The following is a 24,168-nucleotide window of genomic DNA, read 5'->3' on the forward strand; positions in this document are numbered from 1 at the left end:
ATATAAAATAATATAATATAAAATGTGATTTGTGTCATAGTGTATGTACGTGAAAGGAACCTGAACTGTATGAAACTACCAGCACATATCTAATGCATGACGTGTACGAGAGAATATTTTCTGATAATAATCAATAAGCACTTGACAAAAAAATCTGCACTTGGTCTCATAAGAACGGGATGACGACAACTATGCAAAAATATAAACTGAAAGAACTCAATAGGGGTGAGATCATACAAGTTTGTGTCTTTGTATTTTTCCATTAAATTCCACTTGACTTCAGTTAATAATCATTATATTCAATGTGACCTAATTATGTATTGTATGCATTAAAACATCTTTGTGATCCCGAGTAACTACAGTTAAGATCAGTGCCTCTTCTTTTGACGTTCTGTTCATTTTTCTTTGATGTCTAATCGGTTTTTATTTCTGAAATGAGTTTGCCATCTCTGCGTCATCTCCTGCTGCATTGATGCTTGAAACAAACCAATAAATCAAATCAAATCCCGTTTGATTGCGCAATCCAAAAGTTAATTAGATGTTAACACGTTGCACTTTACCCATCTATACTTTTATGCCAATTGAAATGGTTATACTTTTGTACTTTCCCTTTAAAATGCGCATGACCCCATTTAGACTCGAAGTGAAATGACATGTTGCTAATGCATCCATCATAGCACAAATCCTACATGATTAATTTGATCTAATCCATTATAATCTCTTGGGGATTCTTTTTGTTTTTTACAGTGCAGCATTATATATATAGATCCATATATTTTTATTTTCTGTGCTTCAGAATCACAAATGTAAACAGGCGAAACACAAACTTGTCACACGCGCATCACATCCAGTGGCTCCGGCATTGTCTGGTTGCCTGGCAACTGTCGGCGTGGCGTGGTTGCTAGGGCCATGTGGGAGGGGGGGAAGGGATGTTGCTCTGATTTCCAGCTGAATTGAGGCAGTCAGTAGGGAGAACACCCCCCCCCCCCCCCCCCCCCAGCCCCGCCGCCGTCCACACACACAGAACTCTATTGAACAATAGCCCCGCGCCCGTGGGCCTTAGGCTAGTCAGACGAGCCCTTGTTCAGGGTCACACCATGCTCATCCCACAGTCCTCCATGACTAATTAACTTACAGCCAAAGAGTGTCGTTAGCACTTTTGATGAAGCATCAATCAGCGGCACAGCCCTGGAATTTACATTGATGCGAGGTGCACTGCTGGCCGCCTGCCACGTCGCCGCTTTCAAAACAAGCTGGAAGAAAAGGAAGAGTGAGGCAGAGCGGCCGCTCGCAGTCAAAACACAGAGAAACCGATGGGAAATACCGGCCAGCCGAGGCACGGATTATGTGAAACCCGAACGCTCCTGACCTCTAACGGAAAGAAAGATGATCTTGTGACCTTCACAGCAGACGGCAACATTGATCAAACATAAAGCTATAGTGGTCTGCCGACGAGAAGCGAAGGCACTTGCAAAAGTCTGAGACAAGAAAAGAGAAAGAAATAACAAGAACAGGATATTTATTAATATTTTTGTAATACCATATATAATGCAATTGCATATCTTTGGCGAAAATAAATCTTATAAACATTTTATCAACAGAGGTTAGGATACAAAAACCAAAAAGGTGTGTCAGTCCAATGAACATGGCAGACAACAGACAAACTGATACTGGGTTGGCAGCTTTGTCAAATGCAGGAATTATTACACCCATAGGGATCTGCAACATAATCACACAATTAATATCCAAAAAACAGCTGTTGAGCGATGAAGCAGGCAGGAATTTCTTTTTTTCTTTTTTATAATTTGTGCAAGTCATGGCACCACAAAACGTTTAGGTAGATCGTCCACACATCTGTCACTTTGATACCAATGGTACTCTGTCAAACGCTGCAGAAAGAGCGAGTTCCTTTACCAGTCTTTCCGCGGTTTCTTCTGCAGCTTTTTGCTCAAATGTGGTAACGTCCAGTTTACGGCGAACTCACCCCCCCCCCCCCCCAAACAATACTCGGAAGCTGTGAGTGGCAGTCAGAACCTGTGATGAGCAACAGCTGATCTGAAGTTTCAGACTAAACACCTGAACATGATTTAGACATGAAACAAAACGATTAAAAGCCTCAGACGGAAGGAGAAAAAAAAAACCATCTGCTTCTGACCACGAGGAAGAAAATCTCTTTTCTAACCAGTTTGATGAACAAGAGAAACCAAAACATTAAGAGAAGCTGGCAGTCATGTCATGTTTGGGGAACAGGGGGTACTTACAAAGAAAAACATTGGCAAAATACAAAAAAAAAAAAAAAGTATAGATGAAGAAAAGTCAATAAAAGAATTCACAGGGTAGAGAAAAATAAAGGTGCCTGACCATTTGTTTCACATGACCAGTGTTTGATAGAGCATAAATCCCATAAATTAAAGGCATAAATAAAGTGATGACGAACATTTTGTTCTTGTTTTCACAGCAAAAATAAAACCAGTGTATGCCAGCATCAGCGCTGAGAACATCCTTTTTCACAATTCCCGCTCTAAAGCGACGCCGTTTCCACCTAAAGGTTGCTTTGGTCGCCGCGCTGCCTGCGCTCTTTCTCCCATTTCCTTTTTTCACCAAACCGGGCGTGTCAGCAGCAGGAGCCACAGCGACCGCGGCCGAAGTGTTTGGCACTGACAGTCGAAGCGATACCGGGACCGTCCAGGCTCCCAGCGTCTTAAAGTTCACGCGGCGGTTGTGGTGTGTGCACAAGCGGCTCACAACTTCCTGTCAGGGAACTGCACACAGTCGGCGACGTAACACTATTTCCCGGCTTGAGAGGAAAACGCGTGCTTCCTTATTTTGTTCAAGCGGAAGAGTGGCAGTGAAACGGTGCTGGCTAGAATTTGGGTCAGTGCGTGTCCTCTGCTTCTCGCGTAGCTCTAATTTGCTTTGACTATCTCATCACCACAACAACAATCCTTTAAGGTTGTGCGTCAGTTTGGCCACAGGTTGAACCAACAACAGACTATCTGTCATTTCCTAAGTAGATCACAAAACAAGCCAAAATTTGAAAAACAAGATCCTCCATTATTTTTGAATTCCTCAAGCATCAAGGAGCCTCACTGCTATCACATGTTCACCGGGCTCTGTGGATCCACATTTCTTTAAAAAAAAAGAGTAAAACATATTTGTGCCCATCTATTCCTCTACATTTCAGGATTAGGCTGGAGTCGTCAAAAGATAAACGCACACACACAAAAAAACAACAAGGGAAACCTATGACAACGCGCGGCAGATGTTCACTTTGCATAGGCTGGCACCAAACACGTGAATGTACGCTCAGAGTTTGCACAACAAAAAAAGGGGTTTGGCAGAATGAGAAGTGGCTTTGAGCGGAAAAAAAAGACAACATGTTTGCATAAAAATGGGCAAAACATAGAAAACTAACTGTGCAATGAAATTTGGCAGTGGCAGAGTAATACTATTCCCATATCTTGTTAATCCTGAAACAGAGCCACAGCTCCTGTGTAATAAGTGTATCGCATTACGAGATGATACTAATACTCCATTCATTCTCCTAACTGTGAAGTTTAACTAGCATTCTCATGAAATAATGACAACAAGTTAAGGTTGTGGATGAATTATTGCATCTCTTTCTAGAGGAGGGTACAGAGCTGGAGCTCCTTTTGAAATAGTGGCGTCTTTTTTTTTTCCTTCTTTTTTTTTATCAAATGAAGCACAAAGAGGAGAAACTGATAACACCAGGAGGTTAGATCTTGTCTATTACAAACATGCATTCATTCGCTTCATAAATAGATTCACTTGGAAGAGGATACAGGTTTGAGGAGGAAGCATGCAACGTTGTGAGTTGAAAACCTTTCAGCTTTTTATCCCATTTTGTCTTTAAGAGAAATCTTCTTCTTATCGGACCAGAACGGGCAGATCCTTTTGGATGGGTATCTTGATGGTTCTCCGTGGCCCGAACACCCACCCCGTCCCCAGAGTTACTCTATATGGCTTTGTTCTCCTGTGTGACGATGCTATTGCCATTTGTTTTGTTGGACAGAGAAGCTCCCAAACAAAAAGAAAAAGGCTCAAAATGGCCAATGAACAATCAGGTAAGGAGAAGGAGGCACACCGGGACACGCGGTAGGGGTCAGAGGTGAGGGCTCACAGGGTCCGGAGTCTTAGGGGCAAAAAAATAACCTTATTTCCGGTTTAGTTTAGTGCTCTTGACAGTGTGTTTTGAGCCCTCCATGCTGCTGCGTATACCAGCCAAGTGCAGCAAGGAGCCCGCCGCTTCTTTCAGCTCCTCATCCAACTCTGGCTTCACTTCGCGACGCGCCTTCTTGCTAATGGGCCACTTGATGGCGGGAGGACGTCGAGAAGTCTGGTGGGGGCCTCTCTCGTCCCAGAGGTCGGAGTCCTCGTCACTATGGAAACCCTCGCTGCCGGCGCGGCAAGACTGCCTGCGGTCGCAGCCACCTTCGTCCATGGAGGAAAAAGAGGATGAGGAAGAACGGGAGGAGCAGCGCTGCAGGGCGGCGCTGCTGTAGTTGTGGTCCTGCTTTGGATCGCTGCTCACCAAGACCGAGTCTGGCCGGGAGAGGTCCAACGGACTGTCAGAATTACCTAAAGCAAGCAAAGACTAATAAGTATGCATAACGAAGAGAAGGTTTGCTTTATAGATTTCTCATAAATTCAACATCTGGCTAATTTACAGCTAAGAAATCCTACTGATAAAAAAAGAATCTAGCAGTTCGACTGTCCTTACAGACCTTACAAAACACTACTTAGTTTTGTCTACAACCATTGACTGTACATGGGAACTGGACTGAGTGAACCCTCCACCCTGGCATTTCAAACAGGAAGTGCTCCAAGAAGCCAAAATCTCACGTTCTTGGCTAATCCTAATATTTCAACGTCTAACATTCAGCACGTTTGATTGATGGGTTTTAAACCAATGACTGGCTATGTCCGAATTCCCTCCCTACTCCCCAACTAAACTTCAGGCCTCGAGGGCCAACCTCCTGCTGGTTTTTCAGAAAATCCTGCCTCACCTGCTCTTGATTACCTGGATCAGGTGTGTTTAGCCAATAAGGAGCCAAACAGGACACCGGCCCTCCAGATGATCGGGTGCGGGACTATTCAAAGCCCTGGATTTTAACGTCATTTGGACACATTTCTAAACCCATTTGCAAAAGTAAACGTAGTAAATATGAACATTTAAGGAAGACTGCGAACCCACTGTGTTCGGACAATGAAAACCTGGATGATGAGCCCATTTCTCATTGTCTGTCCCCATCAGTTAGGGGGTGGGAGGTGTGAAAGGGGTAGGAGGGGTTGTGTGTAAGTATACGGAGTAGGGGCTTTATTTAAATTTTCGTGCTTGTTTTACATGATTTCTTTTTTTAATGTAAAGCACTTTGTGTTGTACCTTTATAGTTAAAGTGCATTATAAATAAAGTTTGATTTGATTACAAGAGAGAAATACAATTTGACCGTTCCAGCGCAATGCATTGTGGTCTATATTCTCTAATATAGTGAGCATCGATGCACACTAGTTTTTCACAGACATTCACCAGGACACTAGATCTGTAGATTAAAACACCCTGAAAAAAATGACCAATGCCTGAATTAGTGCACCGAGTAGTTTATCATGGGGGATGCGTTCCATGAATAACCGATGGGTAAAATCTATCGGTAGGATTACAGACATTTAAGGCTGTAAAACTCCTCACTACACACTTTATACACTTTTCAGGCAAATTTTTCTCTCTTGTTCAAACTCTCAAAGTTCAAACCTTCAAAGCACAATAAGTGCAGTGTTATAGAATGAAAACAAAACTCTGTCAACAAAACTTTGCGTGATATCCAGGGCACTGGACAGTCCTTTTCAGGAGAGTAAATGGTTTTCTGTGAGTGACGTCACACTCACTCGGTCCAGTTCTCGCATACAGTCAGTGTCTACAACCAAAGTCTGGTCTAGAAATAGCCGGTTGAATGCAGAAGAAAGCAGAATTAAATACTGGTGGGGGAACACCACACAGTCTCAGCGAGAGAAGTGACTCTTATCGTCTCCAAAACAAGCAGCAGATTCTGTCCTGACACATAAAATGACACACAAAAGCACACAAACTGAAAAAAGAAAAATCAAGCAATGATTGGGTGGCATGTCAAAGGCAGGAGACAGAGAGCTAAAAGAGTGGGTGACAGTCTGCCTGCAAGTGGGTTCTCTTACATGGGTCAACGTGGTGCCCAGGGGCAGAGTTTAAGAGCATCATGGCAGTGGCAGCATCAATGTCAGACTCTGGAAGAGGAGAGAACATGCATGATGGTCAGTCCTAAGACACTGAAATATGCTAGAATGGCATCTCTGCTAGGACTGAAGCGCATGGGCTGGATTCCTTCAGTCGTTTTGGAAATAGGCACAAGGTGACCCAGCGGATGCTTCCTGAACACAGCGGCTTTGCGGAGGGTTTTACCGAAACAGAGCAGAGGATAAATTCAAGCCACTTGTGGTGAGAGTGCATCTGATCTTTTCAGACCTGACAAAGTGTCTGAAAGCCTCGTAGCTCACTTCTGAAGCTCTAAATTATTAATGATTACAGTGAGACTGAGTGCTCAACACTGAGCACCAGCAGAACCTCTGCTTGTCGTCAAGGTTACAAATCCAGGAGGCAAGAAAGGGAAGGGGTGGGGGCTGAAACGCCGAATGAAAGCCCTTCATGTTATGGTCTGCATGAGGCATCGATGACTTGAAAGAAACAAATCAAACCAAGAGTTGAAGGACAAAACGATGCTGAATGTTTCGGGGGCTGAAATGTGCAACGGCAACATAATCAAAATACTGCACAGACACAAGCTTGGAAAAAAAATGCACTTCTGCTGGGAGGCCCCCCGTTTACGGCCACAAACGCAGGTCACGTCGCTGGCGTCTCACCTTTGAATGAGCAGCCTTGTAGAATGAGATGGCGGGGGGGTGAAGAGGCACTGCAGAATGTAAACAAAACACGTGGAGTCAAATTTTATTGAAGAAATGTTAAAAAAAATAAAAAGGGAGGGAAAGTTTTGTCAGAGGTTAGTAAAATCTGCCAACTAACGCTAAATATCAGTGTCGCCCCCCCCCAAAATTAAAAAACAGATGATGGCAGGTTACCTGGGTGGGGAGGCGGGCGGCGTGCAGAAGGCAGATGCGGCTGGGAAGTGCTGCTTCTTGAGAGCTTGGATTAAGTTTGGGCGGTACTCGGGGTCGACACACCACAGGGAACCTTTCCCGTTGGACTGCAGGACAGAGCAGGCTCGGTCAGACCTCACAACCCAAACTTGTAAGACACTTGGCTTCACGTTGCATCTAAAACGTATATATCAGTGTTCGTGCACGGCAGGGTCCTCCGTGCATCGCTGAAGCGGAACCACTCTGCAACCTGCATTTCCACGCCAGTGATGAATGTGTCACACCTCATTTATTGGTAATGCCTTCATTAGAGTTAAACAATAAATCCAAATTCTAAGAAACGTGGGAATCAAGTTAGTAAACCAATGTATTATTTGACTGATAACAACTAGATGTCATGTTTGTTTATTCTGACAGACATACGTCAGCAGTAATAAACATTTAAATATCACATTTTGTTAAAAGGGAACAAAATCAAGTTTCCAAAAAAACTTCCTCCTATTTTGCCCAAACAGTAGTACCTGCAGACTGGCTATACAACTCCAGAAACAGCACAAAAACAATCAATCCTTAAGCAGCCTTCACACAGTTTGACAGCTTTGCTTTAACAACAAATATGTGATGGGAGGAGGAGTGTGTGGCTCTTTATCTGCTGGTGGTGTATGGGAGAGCAGAGCGAAGCAGGGAGGGAGGAGAATAACCTTGACTCATATTACCAACCAGCTCTGATGCAGGAAGAAGGAAATGTCTCCATGGCAACGGAAACCACCAGCCAGTGTCATGTGAAACTAGTGCTGGTGTCTCAGCAGACGAAGGGCTCAAGCTGTGCACCTGCATGCTGAGCAGGCTGCCGCCACCGCTGCCGCCGCCGCCGCTGCTGCTCCGAGTCCTAACAACCGTCCCCTCCCAAGGTGGGAAACCAGCTCCACTTCGGCAGGTGCCGAATGGAGCCGTGCTCTCACGCCGATCGGAGTGAATGAGCTGTTTCCGCCGAGCCAAACCCCCGTTGACGTGTTTGTAAATTTAGCATCACCACCAGCCAGTAAATGAACAAATCACAGCGTGTTTCCTATCATTACCTGATTGTGCTTTAAGCTTTTTGCAACAGGAGAATACTCTGATTTCATTCGTTTTTATGAGGGGGCGCATCTGACAGTAGACAAATTGCTGGTTTTCTGCTCTTAAAGTAAACTTTGTGCTCTTCCTGCGGTCAAGTTCAACTCAGTGATGCTCCCCCCAGGGTGACACAGCTGCTCTACCTTAAAGAGCTTCAGGAGATAATGTCCTTTGTTTGTAGTTTGCTGTGTTTGCTTTTTCCCTCACAAGAACATCTGTAACCTTGACTGGATTCCACTTTTATCGCCGCAAAGTCAGAGGCGCTTGCAGCACTGCTTCAATCCGGGACCCAAGCCTTTGGCCCACCGGTGCACATTTCCTACCCCCAAAATGAACAGGAAGTGCGTGAAAACGATCCGCCCTCTTGCTGACCTACCTTTCCCAAACTCCTGTCGACCTTGCGGAAGCATTTGTTGAGAGACAAGTTGTGACGAACAGAGTTTTTCCAGCCGGTGGGGGCGTTGGAGAAATAGGGGAAGTGCTCGAGGATCCAGCCGTAGATTTCTTTCACGGGCAGGGATTTGCTGGGAGACTGCTCGATGGCCATGTAGATGAGCAGGGAGAACGAGAAAGGGGGTTTCGACTTCAGCGAGTCCCTCTCCCTGCCTCTGCCGTGTGACGAAGATGAGGAGGACGACGACGGGCCCTGGCTCGACCCGTAGTCTCCTTCTATGTCAAAGAGAGGGCTGCCACTCGGCTGAGCCTCAGGGCCCCCCAGTGTAAAGTTCTGCAGTAAGTTCTCGTGGAGCCAGTTGAGGTTGGTTAGCTCTTCGTCCTCCGTCCCGCCAGCTCGATCCACACTTGTTGCCAGCGGACTGGAGGCACATTCGGCCTCGGGCAGCGTTCCCACGCCACAGCCACCTCTGAGTCCTGTCCGCTCATCTTGCATACCCGGAATCTCCGTTTTTTTATCTGGTGACATCCCAGTGATTGGACCCATTAATTCAAAGAGGTCTGCAGAGAGAGAAAAGATAGAGTTAGCAACACTAAAGTTAACTAACACTAAAGAAACGGTTCTCTTAAAGCGGTGGACCTGCATTCAGATTTCCACCGGCCTGCAGGCTCCTGTCATAAAATCAATAATACTTTCTAACAACGTTGTGTACAATTTCTTGATTTTGATTGGCTAAATTCCATTATTAGCCATTGTAAACCTGCGGCAAGACTGTTGCAGGACCCGTCTGTGACACTTTTCTAAAATGTGGACAGTAAATCATAAAAAGAGAAAGTTGACAGTGGGAGGTGCCACTGGTCACGTTGTGGTAATGAGACACATGGGGAAAAGGAGTGGACTTTAAATATTTTTCATTAGCCTGCAGCAAAAACACAAAACAGACCCCACTCAGTTGCTAATTATTTTTGGGAGGAGCTGACGATGACACGAACGTGAGTGAAGAGCCTCAAAGTCCCACTCCAGTCGTCTTGTGATCTATTTTCAAAGTGTTCACAGTCATCTTTTAATCATAAATATACAGTCTATAGGCAATATTTTTAAAAACCTGTGTCGTTGACATAGTTTCTGCAGAAATTCGTCTTTGCGTTGTGACTGTTGGCGTGAAGTGAGCCGGTTTTCATTTCCCATCATTCCTTTGTTTACATGCACTACCGCTAGCTTACAGCCCCTCTCAAAAACCAACCTAACATTAGCAGGCCAACAAAAACTGGCAGGCAATATTGGAGTCATCCAGCTGTAGAGTTTGGAGCCAAATGGCAGCTTGGACGAGGAAAATCATGACGTACACGGATTTATTTGTTCATTTGCATGATTTACATTTAGAAATCTATTGAGAGCATTTAATGAAATTTACCACTTTATGAGAACCAGATTTAATGTATTTTTCTTTTCCAGACAGATGTTCCAATGTATTTAGATATTCAATTTCGTTCTATGACAAGGAATAAAAAGTGTCACAATAATCTTCAATAAATAGTTAATTTGCATTTAATGTTTTTAAACGATGATTGGTTGGCCCTAATACATTTTCACCTCACCAAGTCTTGCCCTCCAAGGAAAAAGTTGATCTTAAAGGCTTCTCCTCTTGTCATAGCCCCCCCCCCCGGCTTGGCCTTAAACTGTCCCTCCTCTTGACTCGAATCAAGAACCTTTGAGGAGATCCTCAAGAGCAACTAAACTGACTTAAGAATCCACTTCTAAGCTGCCACCACACTACAGTCAAGACCCAGCAGCTCGTTATGTGGAAATGAGCACGAGAGAGTCCAGCCTCTGCAGGAATGAGTGGAAAGCCAGCGTCTTAGGCCGCCGATGGCCCTTAAAGGCTGATCTGCATTCGGCGAGGATCAAGTCTCAATTTATTCCATGTCAGATTAAGTAGTATAAAGAGGCTTCAACCCCAGGAGATATCAGCCATTTAACAGCACAAAGAAACTCAATACGCCGGCATGAACGAATTCCCCTCAAGTACACTTATTACTTTAACAAGAACACTTTAGATTAACACCACCTGTGAATCAACATGGTAACTTAAACAGTAAAAAAACACACATGTAGGAGGAGCACATACAACTCCACTTCCTGTTATAAATCATTGTAAAAACTCATTCTAAAGCAGGCTTAAAGCAGCTTTTTGAAGTAGACTTTCTTTGTGTTGACCACGCCCACATTCCTCATATGTTCGTTTTGCTTAGCTTGAACCAAGGATTCATGTATGAAGTTTTCACAATATTCCAGTGAAAAATGTTCCATAAACAGTGGAACGCCATTTTTGCAAGCTCACACGCCAATGCCGTAAAGAATCTAAACATTTTAAAACCAATCATTTTTCAGAAGTAGCTTCCCAATTATTTTTGAGGAGTTAGGAGGCGATAGATCAAAATCTCTTTGAGGACTTTAAATTTGTAGAAGGTACTAAAGGGGATTTTTTTTTTCTTTCTGAGGTCAAAGGTCAAGAAATCTTCAGACGTCTACGGTCGTAGACTTTAGCTGGCAGTGTGTGTGTGTGTAGAATTTAGTGAAGATCGCTTGAACAAATGTTTTCCCATATTGTGCGAAAACGTGAAAAATTACCAAACGTCACACGTTGCCTCAAAATGGCCACCAAGCTTTGGGCCCTGCTGCCATCTCATAAAAATTGTAAAATCTCCCCTGGATATCTTAGACTAAACCCCATGTTTTGAAATCATGTTTGAGCCCCATTCATTTTTTTTAACGGCGTCTCCCACTATGATGTCATCATTTGGGGGGAAGGGGTCATTCATTCATTTCCTTTGGGTCCATGCAGACTTGAGGCAGTTTTTTGCCTGTTGATGATGTTTTGGGTTTGGGTTATAGCAGCAGAAGCACTTTACCAAACATATAAAAACCTGTTTGAATCAAGAGAGAGTGTCTGGTGGGAGTTGTGTGGATTCTAACGCTTTCTAAATTTCACATCATAAGCTGCTAACCCCCAATGAAAGAGGCTAAATGTGTGTAACGTTCGTGCGTTGACTTGTACACGTCACATATCAGCACAAAACTTAATCCTGAGTGAACAAAAACCCCCATTCTTTCCAGTTCATGTAAAAAAAATACACTTTAGCTCAGTCTGTTTAGTTTAGTTTAGCAATCAGCTATTAACTTTTTATAACTGATTTGATGTTTTGTACAATTACTGGTGTGAAGATGTTGAACTATATAAATAAAATTGAAACAATGTCAACACAAACCAGAATTCAAATTTTGATATGGAAAATGGTCAAATAATAGTGTTTACAAATAAAAATATTACTATTATCAGTTTGATAGGTTTTAGCATAACAAGTGTCATAATAGATAAGTACAAAACACTATTTAAAAAGAAAATTATGTTTTAAACTTGATTTGAACAGTAATGAACAGCAATTTTATTTCATTTTGATAAAATCAGATAGAAAATCCTCCCAACTGACATTATTTTGGGTAATTCAGAGCTTTCTCTTTAGCTTAAAATCAATTATCCAGAGAGTATTTGCTTTCACGTACATTTTTTAACAGAACAGATCATTTCTCATCTAAAAATATAAAACCTGACAAACTCTCTAGAACATAAACAAGCAGGGGTTTTGCATCCTGCTTTGAAAGATCAGCGGAATAAAGAGCTCACACTTTGTCTCAGCTCACAACAAGCTTTATGTCCTGGGCGTCACCATGGCAACCAGGCTGTCCTTTCAATTACAATCAGAAATCCTACAAAGAAGAGTCAGTATGAAAAAATAAGTAACCCATGGCGGCTGACAGAGAGAAGCGCCCCCTGTAAGGGAACGCTCCTGCCGTAGCGGCGTCCCGAACGGCAGATGTCTCGGCTCGGAGGAGGTCTGAGTGAAGGTGGGAGAGGTAAAGGTGTCTCGTGTGGCAGAAAGGCACGTCTATTTCAACTCTATTATGGGAACTGGGTCAAAGTCGAGGGTGGTTTGAACCGTTTTGGAGGTAAATCTGCCATAGCACGTCAGAGAGAGGAACAGGAAAAACCCGCCCTGCGTATGAGAGACTTATCTTCACCGAATTAGAAAAAGAAAAAAAAAATGCTGTTTCCAAGCAACATTTAGGAAGTAAGTGAATGAGCTTTCCCTGCTGACGGCAAAGGGAAAGACAGCTCAAACATAAGAAAAGGCAGCGGATTAGATTAATTTGTGAAAAGACAAAGCTAAACAGAGAAAAATGTAAGCAGACAATTCAGAGAGACAAAGACACAGAGTGGCTGGGTGGTGGTGGTGGGCTGAGCAAGTTATCCACCGTCTAAGATGAATCACAGCTCTCAGCAAAGTGGAGCAATCAGATTTGTTAGGCAACACGAGGACTGCCCATTTATGTAAAAAAAAAAAGAAACATCTCTGCTAAAGCCAAGAACACATATAAGCTCTGACATGACAGGTTCACTCCCTGATTTCATTTACAGGAGTACAGAGTACAGTCTATAGTTTTCCACAGTGGGCAGGAATATTTTATTGAAAAAGACATTTAAATCTACGAGGGATTAAAACAAAGAATTATTTCATCAAAGATGAAATAATCTTCAAATTGAAAACATGATTTAAAATTAGATTTTCCTCTAAAGAACTTTCTTAAATAGGTTTTAGCAAAAACCATCAACTGTATATTATGACAACTGGACTCAATGACTCCTCCCCCCTGGGGTTCCTAACAGGAAGTCTCCGCTGGCCCCAAGAACCCAAAATCCCATAGTCTTTTATTTATATTTGTCAGTATAACTAATCTTACTCTGCTACCTTTTTCGTTCTTTATAATCCGAATGTTTAAAAATAATATTAGGTTTGTAGTACAAGTTATTCAAGTCATAAATTGACCAATCAGCTGCCTCCATAAAATATATGGGGTCTTACAACCAATGCTCAAAATGTTTGACATATTTTGTGTTGTCTGGTTCTTTAACAAGAAGTAATCTCTAGAAAAGATTAAAATTTACAGTTGCTTAATTGGAAATCATTTAGTTGTGGAAGCTGTGAATCGGATTCAGATCTAATTAACCGTTTATAAGCAATAAGGAGTCTTTAAAGTGACATTGTTCATCCGTTTCAGATAAACCAACTTAATGAAAAGCACCAGAGCTGTATGTGCAAACAAAATAAATAAGCCTATTGAGTAGATTATATTTATTATGGACGCCACAATTCTGGGTTTAAAACCCAATCGTATGTTACAACAGTGAACTGAACTGTGGGGAAAGCGGATCGTTGTATCCTGACTGCATACCATTAAGTCACCGTTTCAAGCATCAAACAGGTAAAGTTTGAACCGAATGGTGAAAAAAAGTGCATCGTAGCATCCCTAATGTTTATCTGACCTAGCCAACAGAGAATGCTGTTTTCTGATGACAAACAGTGATGTCACAGCTAAACACAGATCTGCACAGGTGTGGCTGAACATGGATGTGATTCCAGCCAGCCGTTTAATTGAAAGGTGTGGACAACTGTTCTGGAGAGTCAGCTGTAAACCCTCCATAATGATTATCCTTCCTACTTCGACAGGCCACGAACCCTGGCCTGTAAACTAAGTTTTACGGCTCAGAGATGATATTTAACCAAAGTTTGCTTTAACATCTTTGCTAGACCCATGAAGCCTTAGAACCTTTAAGAATTTAGATTTTTTAATATCATTTTAATCCGGATAAATGAGAAATCTGTGCATCATCACGGCAAATATCCTCCCCACTACCAGTAATGCCAAATTCTTGAATATCTCCCGTTCCAACCACTGCATACTATTGAATTAAGTCATTTTTGGATCTACTGAGGACATTTGGGGCTTCTGGACAATACTAAACATGAAGGGGTGGGGCTCCAGTTGTCAGGGGGATCAGGGAGATCTTTTACCAGGACTACATCTGGTCCATCACTTCTGCCTTTTTTCACAATGCCAGTCATATCTAAGAACACATCACAGGGAGGCGCCTGAGAAAAAATAATAATAGGGCACTAGTGAGTTGGGGGGGGGGGGGGGGTGTGTAATAAGGCAAACTGGCCTGTTGACTGCTGCTCATCCTTGAAAATGCAATGGTGCTGACCTGATGCCTCATCTACAAGTTAAAATAGTCCCGCACGCCCGCCTCATCATATTCATGTGCAAACAGACGGCCGAACGGCAGGTGCTGCCGCACATTCCCCCCCATTTCAAACAGCTCCTTTATGCTGTTAAGCACTTACCTATTCAGATATACACAAAGACACATGGAGGTAAATGCAAGAGACAAATCCAGGAGTTGAGATGATGGCAGTTTTTTTTTTTTTTTTTTTTTTTGCTTGTATTCGTTTTCCTGGAGTCAATCTCATGATCAGGATTCAGTTGCCACAGCAGCCGATGTTGTAAGGGAAGCTATTGTGCTCATGTCTGTGCATGAAGACAGAGCTAATGTGTGTGTGTGGGGGGGGGGGGGGATCAATACAGGCGGAAAATGCTGAGGCCAGCAGTCTGCTGCTGTACTCCAAAAAACCTGTCTGACAAAGAGCAGTGGGAACGGCAGCCGTCCAGCCGAATGTCACGGAGCACCCGGCCGTCATGAAGAACCGCTCCAAAGAGAAAAAAGAAAACCCCTTTTCATTCTGCAATCCACATGTTCAGATCACCAAATATTCGGGATAAAACAACATGGAGGCTGTGTACACACACCACGCCCTCCTCACACAAAATTCACACAATCAGTTGACACAAACCAGTTACACAAAGGTGTGTCACAAGCCCTTGTGGTGACGGTTGTTATTTGACACCCTAACTGATATTTAGATGACTACCCAGTCTGGTTGGAGCTCTATTAAAGTGAATGAGACAAAGGCAGGAAGGAATACAGTGGAATAGACTGTTTCAGAGGAAAGCAGCTGACTGACCCCAAGCTTTTACTTCACACGTGGTTCAAATTATGCAATTAGATACCACTAAGTATCCATTCAGGTAAAAGTTAGTAAGAAAAAAAATTAAAAAGCCAGAATAGTGGATTTTCAAGTAAAACTCTTTGCTATATGTAAACAGTTTACTCAGTGCACGAGGTGAAAGCAAATGAAAATGCTCTCACACCGCATTACAACTGGCCCCACACTCAGCTCGTACAAAGGAGCAGTTGTTTATGGTCTAGTCATGTTTCCAAAGTGCTCAGTATTCGACTGGCTGTTTCAAACAGGGGACTGGGAGGGAAGGAAACACCTCCTGCCTGTTGAGGAAGTTCATTTTCAGAAAACAACTTCAGACCCTTCAAAGAGAATCCAGCCCAGTTTGCACCAAAACAGTAGACTTTTTTACTGACGCAGAGATGCAAATTCCACAAATAAGTAGCTTAGATTACAAGAACTGCTTCTGTTCACCCACCTCGGTGGCATTACCCTTATTCAGCAACTTCAAAACACACAAGACAACACTTAAAGTGCAAACAGAGGCAAGGCCTTCCAAAGTACACGCCAGCCCCCCAACCAAAACTGAAACCTTATCTCTTTGAGTGCGTCTTTAAATTCAGGGTACCAACGTTTACCGAGATAGTACACAACAGCCTCAACTGCCTGTAAACAACAAACATCTAAGGGCTTTGCATGTTGAACGCGTCCTAAAGTCCAGCTAGATTTGACCGTAAGCCCTCAAAGGAATGTTCCCTGAGAAGGTTCAGGTTTGAGATTACCTTCCACATTTGTTAAAGTATTGAAACACCTAAGAAGGTGAGTTTGTGCGTGTATATTCATGTGCCTCAGTCACAGCGGTTTGAAGGTTTTTGGACCACTACGTCTTTGGCTGCATTTTCTTCTTTTATTGATCTGAACTGATAAAGACACATAAACAGGGCCTGACTGAAAGCAATACCTTAATTTTTACGTTTGAAACTAGAAGAGCACATCACTTGAAAGTGAGTCATTGCTGTTATTCATGTCAAGGCTCACAGGTAACGACATCAATGATGTGGATGGTTTCTTAAATGAAAAAATGAAAAAAGTAGTAAATAAGTAAAGAACGCACCAGGAGGAAACTTTAAAATAAACTTAAAAGAGGTAAAGAATGAAAAAAAGCAAATTAATCCAAAGTAAATTGAATCCAAACTCACTATTGAGGAATACCTGAAGATTAGCCAAAATGTTTATATCTATCATTTATAGTTAGAAACGTTTTTTTTTTTTTTAGCTTGAAGTGTTAGAGTGTTGGATTTCAAAGAAATGAGGACTCATTGCAATACTCAGATCCATATTTACTAATGTTCATGGTTGCAGCTGAATGGTAGCCGCTTCATCACCCTAATGCAACCACCAAACTCTCGTTAATTATCCCGGATCGAGACAAACAAAAAGATGCAGATTGCTTTGACCGGTCATTGGCAAAATGAAGCTCTCAGTATTATTTTACTAACTGAAGGTTAAAGTCAACGGGTTACCAATTCTCTTGAGCTCAAAGCTAACAGATAATTTCCTCCATTGAAAAAAATGTATTTTGCACAGCTGCACTTACAGTCTGTAAAAAAGGCACACAGGACATGATGAATGTGCATAGAACAGAAGTAAACATAAATATTAAACTTTTTTGGAGATGTTGTGTGCTCACAACCATAGTAACTGTGATAGAATTTTACAATGGAGTTAAAATATCTATACCACTTTGTAATCTAATGACTGTTTTTCTTTTGTGCTACATCGGTTCAACAGATCTCCATTCCTGCATCCTCCTGTTAGCAGATCACAAATCAGCCTGTCTCTAAGCAAAGCAAATATAAGGCAAATAAGGAAAAAGAGCTGAAACCGTAGGTAGAAATATTTATTCAAGATTAAAAATGAACACTGACTCTATCTGAGAAGCTGAACAAGTGTGACATCACTCAGAAAAAGATTTACTTCCAGCTCCAGTAAAATGAAGTCAGTTCAGTTGCCATTTTTTTTTTTTACAAAAATAGACTCCACCATGTTGGAGCCAGACGTCGTCAGTAAACAATGCTTGCCCCAAGTCAATCTGAGTCATCGTTTCTATGGCAACCACTCTCTCTAATCAGGAGGGAGCTTTTTGGAAGTCCACACCCCTTACACTTGAAAGAGGGCTACATAAAATCTGTCAATCGAACATTTTAACATGAGACCACCTACTTTTATTGAGGCATCTGATTCCCTCAACAATTCATTCATTCATTCATCTTCCAAACCCGTTTATGTCCCTTTCGGGGTCACGGGGCTGCTGGAGCCTATCCAGGCCACGCGTGAGCGCAGACAGGGGACATCCTGGACAGGTCGCCAGTCTGTCACAAGGCCACAAATCACACACCCCAAACACACTTGCATTCACACCTATGGACAGTTTAGAGACACCAATTAACCTATGAAGCATGTGTTTGGATGGTGGGAGGCAGCCGTAGTCCCCGGAGAAAAACCCACGCATGCACGGGGAGAACACGCAAACTCCACACAGAATGGTCCCCCACCTCAAAAAAAATTTTGCGCACTCCAATCAGGAGCCAGCAGGCACTTCCTGTTTGGAATGCGAAGGAGGAGGGGTCATTCCATCTCTTCCTATATACAGTCAACAGCTCCAACAGGAAGTACCCAGTGGCTCCAAGAAGTCAACATCCCACTGACTCAGTCAATATATATATGTCAGAATAACCATTCTTGCTCTGCTACCTTTTTTTAAACGTGTTCTTGATCATTCTCTTTATTTTTCATGATATTTTTGTCTGTAGTGCAAGTTATTCAAGTTATAAACTGGCCAATCAGACGCCTCGACCAAGTATCTGCTCTCACATCAAACGTTTAAAATGTTTCATTGACAGATTTCTTGTAACCGGCTTTCAAGTGGTAGGGGTGTAGACTTCCGACAAGCTCAATCTTGATGGGCGAGAGTGGTTGCCATAGAAATGCTGACTCAGACCGGCTCGTAATAATCATTCCTTACTGACGTTGCTCCAACATGATGACGCAAAAAAAAAAAATGGCGGCAGAATTGAGTTCATATGGTTGAAGCCAGAAGGAAGTGGGTGACGTCTCACTCTCACTCGGTCCAATTCTCGCATACTAACCCAACATCTGTCTTTTCCAATAATAAAATGTTAATTTTCTCCTCTAATCTAACTTTTGAAGGGGTAAAATGAAATGCTTCACTGTTCTGCAGTGGTGCAAGTTTCAAAGGTGAATCTAAGAGGCAGGGCTAAGAACTACACCAACTTGCTGCTGTATTGTAGCGTTTCTTCATTCTAGGTGATTGTTTGAACACAAGCTTTTCTGTTTGTTTTATATCATGAAATTAATTAAATAAATCCTGTTAATCCAGCCAACAGGGACGAGACAAAGACCCATTGTGTCACAGGACGCAGCCCTGCTCGCCTTTTCCTTTCCTCCAATCAAGGAAACTGTTGCTTCCATTGAGGCAACATCAACACAGAAACACAAAAATACAACCAGAGAAAGGGAAACAGGGCATCTCATCAGAGGCTGCTGTGCATTTGCAACTCAAATTCAGAGCTGCCTTTCGTGCTCATTACGGAGCAGAAATGTCTGCAGACTTCAGGGGATGTCCCTGCTGTAACGATCACACCGGGTCTATCAGGATATTCAAAAAAAGAATCATCCAGCAAACACCTGCCTGATGGGCAACAGAGAAACGTGAAGCTCAAGAATTAGAAACTCAGGTAAAAAAAAGGACTGTTTACCTTGAAATCCTACTTAGGTCTCATGAAACCAACTTTTCTGGTCCATATAAATCACTTTTTTTTTTTTTTATTAAAGTGAAGTACTACCAGAAGGCCACAAAAACTGGTTACTTCAGCAAAGCCGGAACTTCCTTATTTTGACAACCAGTAAACTTTTTTGATTACCAGCCACATGGCTGGTAGATTACAAAAGCCTCCAGCACACTCAGGCTTTGAGTAAAAACATGCAAGTCCTCATTTCAACGGTTATTTCAAATCATTCAGATTAAAAAATATATATCTTATTGCAATAAAGAGAAACTGTTTAGTGTTAAAATATTAGACATTTAATTTTAGACTTGAAACAGAACTTGCTGATGTAAAATATCAACTGCCTTAAAATGTAATTTATCTTAATTTCTCGTTTATCCAACACAATCCTATATCTCGAGAGTTCTCATCAGACTCGTGAGTTTCAGAGCAGTTTCAGTTCCTTTTGTCTCTTAGTGTTTATTGTCACAGAGAATCTCCTGGTTTTGTCTTTTAGAATTTCCTAGCTAAATGTGAATATGTTGTTTTTTGTTTTGTTTTTTTGCATAAATTCAACAGTCCTTTCAGTGAACGATGTTGTTTTCTTGGTTGAAAAAAACAGCCATATGCAACCACAAAGCTGTTTTGAACTAAACGTCCTCTTTTCCCTTGTATCACTTCCTTATTCATCCTGGTCATATAAGTCGTTTACTTCGTTAGCTTGTCTGTCTTCCTAACGTTAAACCATAGCACCATTTTGGTGCACTTTTACCAAAGTACGCCAACATCAGTACGCAAAAGGATGAAACGTCAAGTGAAACCATCATGGAAAATGTGATGTTAGCGCTCAAACCTGCTAGACGACCTGAAGCATTTTTTAAAGATGATCTTTATTGCCACTTGGGCGAGTGCGTTTTTTTTTTATTATTTCTACTTTGGTGGGCTAGCAAGTGTTAATTTAGATCCCTGCTGCCAACATTAATATAATTTTAGGGCTTTTTAAAATCCAACAAATAAAACTGTTAACCACAAACTGGTATTTGGGGTGTTTTAAAGAACAGTACATTTTAAGGTTTTGTTGAGACAAACTTTGAAGCTATGAGTCTCACGGATCAGCTTTTGTGGTGAAGTCCATGTTCCAGTCAGTCATACATCTACCAGGAGATTTCAGCCTTTCGTTTGCTCTGGGTCAGAGTACACAGCTCTGCGATAAGACTGATAACACAGAGAGACCATTTCAAACTGCTGATGGTGTGCCACTCTTGCAGGACAGAGGGTCACAGTAACATGATTAAACACTTCCCTACTGAGATGTTTTTCTACCAGTAATTCAGGACGGTGCAGACATGTCAATCTTCAATAGTATTTTCACACTTCCATATCCAATACAGCTGTCATCATTACAGTACAGTGGAACATTATAGTGACTCCTGAAAAATCACTTTTATGACTTTATAAAAATCATAAAATGAATGTGCAGACCTTGAGATGGATCTGACCAGAATGACTCTTCATTGCCAGTTTCTGATACTCCAATTGCGTGATCAAGAACCATTGTGGTGCAGTTAAAATTTGAATATTGAGGCAGTGAATTAAAAAACAAATTGGTCAACATTCTGACATTTTCCATCCTGATTGCAAAACAAAAATCTCATCTGTGCACCGTGCAGCAACCAATTTTCTGGACATATATTTCTGTTTAAAAATCTGCATAACGTTCTCAGTCAGAGATCCTTATAAATGCAAAGCATGGTGACCACAAAGTGTGAAAAACTGAACCGTATGTCTGAGTTAGGAAACAACCTCAAAACAAGAAGTATCACAGCTTTTGTTTGGAGTCTCCAAACCAACAGGTAAAAACTTTTCTTCAACCAATAAATGTGCTTTACATCACTGTGGGGATAAAAGCCATTTCACATCACAACCTCTTTACTGGGTTACAGCAAGTCTTATTTATAGCTGTGAAGTCAGTAGTTACCATACCCTTGTCTATTCTAGGAAGCAAACACATTTGCACTTTGGATGCTGGTGTGCACTCATTCAAATGTGGCTCTGAGAAGCTACATGCTAACACACAACCAGATGTCTTCACCTACCATGGAAATGTTACCGATAAAATATTGTCAGGCTAAAACTGTCAGACTCTTTGACTCTTCAACTCCTGGCTCTTTAGCCCTCCATTTATCAACCGAGGCATCAACAACTGCCACCCGCAAGAGGGAGAATTCTGTTGAGATCACTTCATTCATATTCGTAGCTGGAAAGTCATGTTTAAACATAAGAAAAACAAAATGAAAAATCCAATAATGGCTAAAGACGTTTGCTTGGGTTTGGCGTATTGATCACATGTTTTCACATTGGTAAACAAGTCTCGCAAGAAACAACCATAGATGGATTATTTTTTGTGTGTTAAACATAAAGAAAACTGGTTGAATGTGCAGTGTGGCAACACATTTCTGTCCTTTAGCCACCAATCTTTGGCGAGATCAGATGACCGCAGCGATGGCAGACCTTAATTTACTCAACCAATCCATTGATTTGATTGGCAGACTGGAAGGAGGGGGTGGGGTGAGTTAAAAACAACAACTTCATCTCCAAAACCAAAACCTAAAATCTGCTCTAAAAAAGACAAACCTTAGATAATAATAGCTCAAACCAAACCAGCAATCATTTTCAACCCAAATTCTGATGGGATCAGCATATTACCCATAATTCAACTGGTAAAAAATATCTCAATTGCTTAAGAACTGACCTATAAAATACAGATTCATACTCACAATCCAACATATGAACACTGATTCAGCATAGTCAACAGAAGCAGACAGATTTTTTTTTTCCTACACTCTGACATTGTTTTTAGAGCACAGTATCTGGGACAATCTTGTGATAATCCATTCCAGCATGTGCTTAGCTCCACAGCGCACCTCCTAACCTCTGTTTCCGTCTATAAATACCAGAAAATATTCTATCATTTATTGGGAGGTTTAAAGGGGGAATCCGTCTAACACGGAACAATCAACCTGTTCATTTAATGATATATTTTAAAAAGTGAAAACAAAGAGTGCTAAAAAAAAGAGGACTTTTATAATAAAAACTAAATGGATTTTTGTTTGCCTCACAAGCAACCACAAGAGTAGCACAACAAAGACTACAAAGTTTCCCATGATGACGCAGAGTCTTGCGTATTTCCCGATACTCGTTGAGACAGAACCTATACTTGGTTAGTTATGAGTCTTCTTAACCCTTAGGTGAGTTTGGTTCTCAGCTCTGACATAGTTTACCGTGACGACAGAGTAGCTTTAGCAGGCGCGCGGCGAGTCAGACCGCTAGCTTTAGCATAAACAGAATTTTATTCTGAATAAATGTGGTAGCCGTGTGTCGAAATAAATGCATATATTTTTTGAGGCTCCGTCAAAGGCTCCGGGTAACTTTCGGTGTGTGACACAGAAAAGTCACATTAACATAAGCTAGCTGACCACATGCTGTCGCTCGTTCTGCCATGCTGGCTCCTCTCTAAGCAAAGTCACTTGACCAATTTTACTTTTAGCTTCTTCCGAGCGCTGCCAGCTTCCTGCCCGACGCGTTCAAAACGAAATTCATTACCAAAAAACAAAAAAAGACAACCAAATAAATAAAAGTTAGATACTTACAATCATTCAAGACGTGTCCCGGTGATTAAAGACACGTCCGCGCGCCGTTTATTCAGATGTCTGTCTCACAATGTCAGAGATCAGATCAGCAGCTGCTTCCTCCATACACGCAGCGCGCAGATCACACAGCGCACGGCAACGCTACCAAACCCCTCCGCGTCGTCATGGCAACAGCTCCACTTCAGCCAATCAAAACCCCTCCCCTCCTATCTCCCCTGGCAACTGCCGCAGCGCCGGGGCTGCCGTGAACGCGCACGCCATCCAATTCTGCACTGTGCGGTGTTCTTTCAGTTTTATGGAACGAGCTACAGGACGCAAGGTGTTTTTTTTTACTTGTATTTCTAATTATTAAATTAGATTTGTTAAAAACAGAAGTAAATGTGTGCACGAATGTTTACTGGGGTGTTTGGGTAGTTGAAGCCGGACAGGACAGGTCCCACAAGCACGCTCGCGCGTATTCAGGACAAGGGTGCACAAACACCTCGGGGCGGAGAGAAGGCATGTGTCACCACACCCAGCCTCAGGACGATAGTGGACCCTCAGCTGGGCCCCTCCTAGACTGAGCCACAATTCAAGACCCTTGGACACACTACAGACACAAAATGGGTTTTCCTCAGCCATGCAGAAAAGGAAAAGTGATTTACTCAACTTCTGAAATAAAAATTCACGGCTGAGTGAAAGGGGTAACTTCAAAACACTTTAATTTAGAGTAGTAACGTGCTTCTTCAAGTGAACTTGTGGCTGGAGAAACCTGTTCGGTGGGTCTTGCCTCCTTGGCTGGATGTCTGGAGCTTTCCTGCTCGGCCGACTGATTCCACACCAAACTGTAACTTTCACATGATGGTGCTACCCATCCACACATCCCAGCCACTCCATTTCATGGGTGCACACGAGCGGCCCTCTCAACTGATCTAATAGCCTCTCTGTTTTCTTTGAAACCCAAGTACCTGCCATGCTGCAGTGCTTTAAATACTTCTGCGTCAATGTCAATGCGCACGTTGCTCTTCCCCCTTCCTTTAACCGGACAAACAGGCTAGGCGTGTGGTGTTTTTTATGTCAAAATTACCAATGTGATTGATTGTGGTTGGCTTTTTGACTGTGCATGGATTCCGTCTGTGCAGGGTCCTTTTGCTCAACAGGGCAAATTGATTAAAAAAAA

General features: G+C 42.2%; 1 protein-coding gene across 2 annotated transcripts; it reads right to left on the minus strand.

Annotated features, from left to right (window-relative positions):
- Positions 1-1,502: 1,502 nt before the first annotated feature.
- Positions 1,503-23,161, minus strand: foxn2 (forkhead box N2). Of its 2 annotated transcripts, XM_023963154.1 has the most exons (6): positions 23,010-23,160; positions 8,637-9,214; positions 7,127-7,251; positions 6,911-6,960; positions 6,209-6,277; positions 1,503-4,599 (listed from the first exon to the last, which is right to left on the minus strand). In XM_023963154.1, the coding sequence occupies exons 2-6, from the start codon at positions 9,198-9,200 to the stop codon at positions 4,175-4,177; spliced, it is 1,233 nt and encodes a 410-aa protein (XP_023818922.1). In that variant the 5' UTR covers positions 9,201-9,214; positions 23,010-23,160; the 3' UTR covers positions 1,503-4,174. The 2 variants fall into 2 exon arrangements, with proteins under 2 accessions (XP_023818922.1, XP_023818923.1); XM_023963155.1 differs by lacking the exon at positions 6,209-6,277 and having other exon boundaries at positions 23,010-23,161.
- Positions 23,162-24,168: the final 1,007 nt, after the last annotated feature.

This window comes from Oryzias latipes, chromosome 15 (assembly GCF_002234675.1).
Source record: "Oryzias latipes chromosome 15, ASM223467v1".
In the NCBI taxonomy this organism is placed as follows: domain Eukaryota; kingdom Metazoa; phylum Chordata; class Actinopteri; order Beloniformes; family Adrianichthyidae; genus Oryzias; species Oryzias latipes.